Consider the following 8053-nt stretch of genomic DNA (forward strand, 5'->3'; position numbering starts at 1 on the left):
AACTGTGTAAAGGATTCCTGAGATAGTAAAAATGTTGTAGATTATATATATATAAACCATTCATAAATAAATCACTCTATGAAAGTATTATCTCAATACAGAAAAACCCTAACTAACTTCATTATGATCTTAAAAAGCCTCAACAATTACACATCAAAATCTGTTATCCTGAACTCACCAACAATTTTTATGAAATATTCTGTTAATTACATAAAATTTTATTTCTTTTTGGGTGCATTCTTGCAAGATCTTTTGTTATACCCTTCTCCTCCGCAGTTGCCGCATGAAACCTTGTACTTCTTTGAATTTATTTCATCATATATTTTGTATCTTTTTTTTGAGGTCTTTCCGGCTGCCTTTTCCCTCCTTTAGGTGGATTTACTACTTCTTCAGATATATGTTGTGACACATTTCATTTGCTTTCATCAGGCAGGGGATTTACTGGTATTTTATAAGTACGCAAGAGGATCGCCCTTGTGTAATAAGGAGAACAATATTGTTCAAAAGACTCATCCTTGTGTCTTAAAGCAGCCAAAGCATGTGGACAAGGAAGTTCGTCAAGCTGGAATTGCCTACAACTACATCTCTTATTTTCAAAACAAACAATATAACGCCTCACACCATCTAGTACTGTATGGATGTAGTCTGTTGAAGCTCTCACCTACGATTACATTACAAACAAAAAAAACAATTCATATACGGTTAAACTCAAACTATATACAAAATATCTACAATATATCTACATTGTCCTATATAAAGTAATTTGATTCAATAAATGAGCAGATTTTACTCTAAGCTTGTGCGACAATATTCTGTTGTTATCCAACTCTTTGTTGAATTTGAACCCAATGTATGTGAATGTACCCTTTGCTTTCAATAACTTTTCCTTCGTCCAACGTTCAAGAAGGGTCCTCATATACTCTAATAGTTCTACTATCGACAACTCTCTTGCATATTTTGTTACAGCATTCAACGACTCTGCAATGTTTGATGTCATAGTCCAAGTTCTGTTTACCGTAGCATGTACTCTAAACCATCTATGATAGCCAATATCGTATAAGTATGATTTAACACGGGAGTCAATCTCTTCAATCTTTGACATCCTTTCATTAAATTCATCAAAGGTGTACGACCGTGTCGTGGCAAAGTATAATTCACTTAACTTTAGGTGTCCCTTCTTGAACTTTGCACGTATATTTGTCCAAATATGTCACATGCAAGAATAATGTGGCATGCCGGGATAAACAATAGATGTTGCCTTCAAGATACTCTCATTCCGATCCGAAACAATACACATATTTGGTCTTTCACCATATGCGTATTTGAATTGCTCAAAAAACCACTTCCATGATGCGTTATTCTCTGAATCAACAACAACATATGCCAATGGTAATATGGTACCTAGATTATGTGGCAAAAAGCAATTAATTGGCTGCAGGAAAATGCAGAAGAAGACATATATATACAAACTACAACTTTTCTACAATAAATCTGCAAGTACTACAAAAAATATACAAGCTACAATATTTTTACAATAAAAACTTCAATACCTGCTGCATCCATTATACTAGCTATTAGCATTATTCACATGTATGCTGACTTTAAGAAGGTCCCATTAACTACTACAACTGGCCTACAATATTCCCAACCACTGATTAACGTACAAATTGCAACAAATACATACAAGAAGCAATCATCGTCCGTCTTCTTCAATTTAACTACAGATCTCGGATAAGTCTTCTCTAGAATATACAAATAACTAAGCAATTTGCTGTAGGAGTCAGCAGGATGACCTCTCAAAAACTGTAAAGCCTTTTCCTTTGCTCTCCAAGCTTGCATGTAGGTTAGATTCACGCCCATGTTCAGACAACATGTCAGTTTGTATGTCTTTTGGTGTGTAAATTATCTTAGGATCAGAATATTTTGGAATAACCATGCTACCAACTACCATGGCAGTAGGTTTGCGTTGTATGAATGTATTGTCCATTAAAGAGCATGTGTGCTAGCTGTTGAAATTTCTGACATTGAACATTGCAGAATCATTTATGCTAGTTGCCTTGAAGTACCATGTACAGTTTTCACCAACACATATCAGTCAGTAGCTACACAATAAATACAATTTAAACACTGGTTTAAAATGTAGATTTAAAAAGAAAAAAAAACTATTTTAGCTTAAACGATCACATTATACAATCTATATACAACATAACTACAATTCATCTACAATTCTGATAAACATTATCACAAGAAAAAACTAAAGAAGTAAAAAATTACAAATAAACTACAAAATTAAAAAAATAATGATCTTTGACCATTCATATGTTCATACCTTCTAGCACTAGATATTTTAACCCTGAATTGGAACTTGTGCATGACAGAATAGTGCTTCATTGCAGTTGCAATTGTTTCCTTGTCTTGGTATACTTGTCCTATTTCAATAGAACTTGGTGTACTATCTGTTAATATTATACTTTCATATTCCTCTATAACGGGAGATGTTGGCATATCAAGTAAATTTAGTGTTCTAGACGAACCTGCATGAAAATATAAATACTGTTATGAATAGTTTGTAGATAATTTGTAGAAAGGTGAAAATTCTGTATTTCATATTAATTTTTCAAATGATATGTAGTTTTATTGTAGAATAAATGTAGAAATTTTGTAGATATTATGAAAATCCATACTGATATATATTTACTCTGACACGTAGTTTATTTGTAGATAAAATGTAGATAAAGTGTAATGCATTGACATACAACCAGAATTTGATAGAAAAATTAACATCACACACCTGCAGCTGTGTTCTCATTGGTGATACTCAATTCTGTATTGAAATCGCGAATAGTTATACATAGCGGATATGATCCTAAGTTTTTGTTTTCCTTTTTCGTCTCCATGTATACACGAACACCCATATTGTTCCTAATTTCCATTGGAGGACAATACTCGTTGACAATGTATTTGATTTCTATAATTTTTTCGGATGTATCGATCATTAATTGTTGTGCTATTGTAGAAATGAATAGACTATAACTCGCATCCTCATCGACTATAATGCCATCGACCTGAAATTCTCTAAATCTCCCATAGTTATCCCAATTCTCATTCAGTTGTAGCATAATTGGGATTTTTGACATAATTGTGTTTGTTGCAGAAGAATTGTAGAAGATTTAGTCGTTTTTGATTTGTGAAATCAGAAAAAAGGTTAAAACAGAGTGTATCACAAAAACAGAGTATGGAAAATTTGAAACGAAACCGACGATAATTATGAATGTGCGTGATTTGCGTTGTAGAAAATCTGGAAGAATATTTAATTCCCCAATTTTAGCGTGCCTAAATAAGAAAACATACTGCTACAATGATTTCTTATTTAATGAATTATCTATATTTTGTAGAAATACTATTAGCATGGTGGGTAATATACAAACTATGAACATATTTAGTAATATAGTTTCCTACATGGTATAGGAACGAAAATTTTCCTTTTATTTATTGCTCCGGTGGGCTCCTAAATCTCTTCCAACTGCGTGTTGGAACCAAATTGTGCACTGACAAGTACTTATTTAACAATCAAATATAATTTAATATGAAGAAGTTTAACTAAATTAGTCAATGTATTAGAGTCTATTTTAATTAGTGCGAATTCTCGGAGGACTGAATTTAGTTTAATGTGAATAAAATATATACTTGTAACAAAAATCGAGCTACTAACATGCAAAAATTTGGGGGGGGGGGGGATGGGGCGCTTTTGGAGAGATCTTTAAAGATCTGATTGGACCCCATCAAATGAATAGTTAATACTAGTAGTATTGCGTTTAACAAGGGGGAAAAAATCTCCCCATATTTTAATCTTGAAAAGCCTGCCCCCCACCCTCCACCCCCACCCCAACCACCCCCACCACTTTTTGTCTGCTCTGCATAAAGAAGGAAGCATGAAGTTGGACTACTTGCAACTTGCAAGACTCGAAGAAGAGTTAGTAACTCACCTAGATTCCCAAGTCCAAATCCCAAACACTTTTGTAATAATTAATTACCTTCTTAAACCTTCACAGTTCATATATATATATATATATTTGCTATTACATGTCTAAATCTCCATCTGCACCTATCTCTTTATCCTCTTGTCTCTTTTTTGATCTGTCTTTTCCTTTGCCATTTTTCTCCTATTCCAAGCTACATTTCCCCATCTGGGTCTTCTTCATTCTTGCACTACATTTATATGGGACAATTGTTATTGTCGTCCCAAGATTCAATTTAAGGAAACAAGAAATTATATTGTCTGTTGGTCATGTCTTATACTGGAAAAGGCTACTCTGATTCCAGCACTACTGCTGCTGTTGAAGGTTCATCTCACTTGAAGCTTTATCAAGCTTTCATTTTTTCAGTTCCCATTTTCTTTGCTTTTGTACTTTTGTTGTTTTTTTACATATTTTATCTTCGCCGTCGGAGGGTTGACTGGTCTTCTTTAAGGATGAGGAGTCCACAGTTGCAGCACACCGCTACGGGAGCTGATGAATTGTCAAGGGTATGTATAAGGAAAATAAAAGAAAGGAGTGATTTTTATATAAATCTTGGAATTGTTGTTTTAATTGATTTTTTTTGTTGTTGTTGTTGTAACAGTGTGAATTGGGGTTGAAGAAGGAGGTGAGGGAGATGTTACCAATTATTGTGTTCACAGAGAGCTTCTCAGTTAAAGACACACAGTAAGAGTCCTTTGTCTTTCTTGATTCTTTGAATTGTTTATATGCTCAGAATTTGGTAAAAAAAAAATTGGTAGGCTATGCCAATTAAGCTGTTTCCATTTTTTTTTTTCATGTTAAAAACATGAAAAAAGTTTGCAACTTTATGAACCAACCTGACATTTTGGCCAATTGGGTACTCAGGCTTTTTAAAATTTCAGGGTTTCATGTTCTATGCGTACCTCCTGATATGTCGATCTATCGGTGTGACATTATGATGATTGAAGGCGTTAAAAGATGTGAACCTAAAATTACATGGAGGGAAGTGTCTCACAAGATCTTAAATCTATTAGAAAGAAAAAAGAATGAGACTTGGCTCAAAATAAAAGACGGTGGAAGTAAGAAATTCCATATAAGTGATAGTAATAACTAGTTGATATTAAACTAGTTATTGAGATTTAGAGAGGCCTAATTTGTCCGAAAGACAAATTATTTAGTATCAGAATGAAATTGACCAGGGAAGTGTGGTATTAAGAAGAATCATAACCCAATTGATTTGGTATTGAGCCATTGAGGTGTGGTTGATAGATAAATGATTGACAGAGATTTATGGAAGGTTGTTTGCTATTGTAGTTTATGTGGGGGGGTGTTATGTTGCATAGGATGTAACTTATTTTGGCGTCGTAGTAGAGTATAAAGTAGGATAAAGGAATAAACAAGCATGGAAGTCCACTGGAAATCACTGGGCTTGATACTGGTAGTAATAAATGAAAAGCACATAAATCCGACCCTTTATCTTTCCCGGGTAAGTAAGAGCACATTGCACAAATCGACCCCTGTAATCGAACTTCTTGAACTCCTTGAGGCTTTTTATTTTAAACCTTAATTAGGGAGCAAGCATGGAGCTGCAAAGGCTTGCCTACTCTGAAGCAGTATTAAGAAAAATATTATCCAAAAGATGATGCCTGTAGAAAGCTCCATGTTGGTAAACGATTCCACGGTATTTTCATCAATTTCACTGCAACAGTGCCTTGATGGACTTTCATCAATCTCATTGCAAAGAGCTGCCTCTTTCAAATGTCACGACACTCAACTATATGCAGATCTAGAGATATTGGTACCTAGGGGTGTCAAATGTGTGTGTGTGTGGGGTGGGGGGGCTGATTTTGGGCAGGTCAAAATGGGCTGAGTCAATAAATTGTCGGGTCAATGCCCCACCCAAAAGTTATTTGGGCTGAGATGAGGTTGGGTCAAGATGTGGGCTAAAATTTGGGTCATAAGGCTCTTACCAAGGTTTAATTAATGTATGTTGCTTTCTTATGAATTATTTAATTACCAAATAAGACTTTTTTTGTTTTATTATGGTCATTTATAACAAAGATGCTCACGGATCAACTTGGGCTAAAAATTAGCCCAACTTTAGATGGGTTGGGTCAAGATGGGATGAGTTCAACAATGGATGAGTCATTGAGCGGCCCAATCTTGGGCGGGTTGAGCTTAAATTGCCACCCATATTGGTACCTAAATTTGTTAAAATAATGTTGTCCTCACTAACAATTTTTTTTGGTTAAAAAAAAAAAAACAAATGCACCTCTCTAACTAATAATATCTGGGGTCAGATAAAAAATTTCATCATAGGAGCAGAAGGCTCATCTCGTAACATGCATTTATTATGAATAGTCTGTGTCTCTGTGATTGGTGATATTGCTGCAACTTCATCTAAGATATTTGTTGCACTCGCTGCTGTGTTGTTTTTGCTCTCTTATAGAAGTTATCCCCAAAACTTTAATTACTATAGTGGTTGTTGTGATTAGTTTTTCTGGGAAATCTAATGATATGTGCTTCAACTCATGCTCGAAAGAACTATCAAGTAATTTATTTTGGCATTTGAAAGAGTTTTAGTTTCGAATTTCATCCCATACTTGTTAAAAGTTCTTTCGTTATATTTGTGGTTAATTGTCCATGAATTTCAAAAATCTATTTGTTTAGTTTTCTTAATGCAATGAAGCCATAATATTGGAAATATTTGTTAAATCACGATTTCTTAGTTCTCTCTCAGTTTCTTATGGACTTCTCTCTTTTGCTGTTACAGGTGTTCAGTGTGCTTAGGTGATTACCAAGCAGATGATAGACTTCAACAGATACCTGTGTGTGGGCATACATTTCACATGGATTGCATTGATCTCTGGTTAGCTACTCATAGCACATGCCCACTCTGCCGCCAATCCCTCCTTACTCCAGCTAAAGCTTCCAGTGAAACACCTCATACTTCGGCAGAAACCAGCGATAGAACATCAGCTGAGGAAAGTGGTGATGAAACATCTCGTCGTAGTGGCTCCGACTGCCCCAAAGTAGGCCAATTAAATGTGGAGCCCAGAACCACAGATGAAAGGGTAATTGAACCCTCTAGTCAAGATGCAAGTGAGGTTGACAATGTTGACCATGAGAGGGACTCAAGGGATGATGCCATGTAGGAAAGTTTGATGCTCGATTGTTGGGGGAAAATTTGCCATGTGCAGGATAATGTTTTGTGTGTTAGGGAACAATAGCAAGTGGGATGGTGCAGGATAAGTGTGATACATATATAAGTCTAGTATTCTGAAGATCTTATCTGATAGAGATCAGATCTTGTTGTGTGCTCGTGAAGTTTCTACATTTCTCAGGGAGAACCAGAAGCAAAACAGCTCGTTTTTCGACACTTTTTCTCTCTGGGAAAAGAAGAAGCAGAAGCAAAGTCATCTCTAGCTAGTGCATGTACAGATCATATATCTTGATTTCATGCTCGTGAAGTTTCGACATTTCTCAGGGAAATGAGAGCCAAAACAGCGCTGAAGTTTTGGCCATCTCTGGGGAAGAAGAAACTGAAGCAAAGTCATATGTAGTGCATTACAGATCATATCTTGGTTTTGTGCTCATGATGTTTCGACGTTTCTCAGGGAAATGAGATAGGCAAAACACCTCAGAAGTTTTGGCCAATTTGCATCTCTCTGGGGAAAGAAGAAGCTGAAGCAAGCTTAGGCATTCTTTGATGCATGTTTATCGGAATGTTAAAAGTTTCTGTAGAGGTGTACAATGTAATAATGTTGTGTTATGAAAAGTGAATTTGATGGACATTGAATTTTATGTCTTTCTCAGTTTGAAGGGGTGGGGGTGGGGTGGGGTGGGGGGAGGATGCTGTCATAACAGCATTGTCAATTTTTACTGATTGGTAATGTTGAGGAATTCTCACTGCATTGTATGAATCTTCACAATTCTCTATTCAGTTGCCCTGGAAATGTCATGGAGATACTCCACAGAGGAGAATTCACATCTAGGGTGATTTCCACGCAACCCTCTGGCTTTTTGATTATATTACTACTTATTTTCTCTATATT

General features: G+C 35.5%; 2 protein-coding genes across 3 annotated transcripts; one reads left to right on the top strand and one right to left on the bottom strand.

The window, feature by feature from the left end:
* Positions 1–412: 412 nt before the first annotated feature.
* Positions 413–1102, bottom strand: LOC107764123 (uncharacterized). The gene is made up of 2 exons (XM_016582654.1): positions 791–1102; positions 413–661 (listed from the first exon to the last, which is right to left on the bottom strand). The coding sequence occupies exons 1-2, from the start codon at positions 1100–1102 to the stop codon at positions 413–415; spliced, it is 561 nt and encodes a 186-aa protein (XP_016438140.1).
* A 2874-nt stretch (positions 1103–3976) lies between these two features.
* Positions 3977–7797, top strand: LOC107764121 (RING-H2 finger protein ATL58-like). 2 transcript variants are annotated; one of them, XM_016582651.2, is made up of 4 exons: positions 3980–4343; positions 4471–4525; positions 4621–4703; positions 6772–7797. In XM_016582651.2, the coding sequence occupies exons 2-4, from the start codon at positions 4472–4474 to the stop codon at positions 7151–7153; spliced, it is 519 nt and encodes a 172-aa protein (XP_016438137.1). In that variant the 5' UTR covers positions 3980–4343; position 4471; the 3' UTR covers positions 7154–7797. The 2 variants fall into 2 exon arrangements, with proteins under 2 accessions (XP_016438136.1, XP_016438137.1); XM_016582650.2 differs by having other exon boundaries at positions 3977–4525.
* The last annotated feature ends 256 nt before the right edge of the window (positions 7798–8053 follow it).

This window comes from Nicotiana tabacum, chromosome 6, assembly GCF_000715075.1.
Source record: "Nicotiana tabacum cultivar K326 chromosome 6, ASM71507v2, whole genome shotgun sequence".
NCBI classification, from domain to species: Eukaryota; Viridiplantae; Streptophyta; class Magnoliopsida; order Solanales; family Solanaceae; genus Nicotiana; species Nicotiana tabacum.

Coding starts and splice junctions, on each gene's coding strand:
- LOC107764121 (XM_016582650.2), top strand. CDS start 4,289: ATGTCTTATACTGGAAAAGGCTACTCTGATTCCAGCACTACTGCTGCT. Junction 4,526..4,620: donor GAGCTGATGAATTGTCAAGG/GTATGTATAAGG, acceptor TTGTTGTAACAG/TGTGAATTGGGGTTGAAGAA. Junction 4,704..6,771: donor TTCTCAGTTAAAGACACACA/GTAAGAGTCCTT, acceptor TTGCTGTTACAG/GTGTTCAGTGTGCTTAGGTG.
- LOC107764123 (XM_016582654.1), bottom strand. CDS start 1,102: ATGTCAAAGATTGAAGAGATTGACTCCCGTGTTAAATCATACTTATAC. Junction 662..790: donor TATTGTCGCACAAGCTTAGA/GTAAAATCTGCT, acceptor ATGTAATCGTAG/GTGAGAGCTTCAACAGACTA.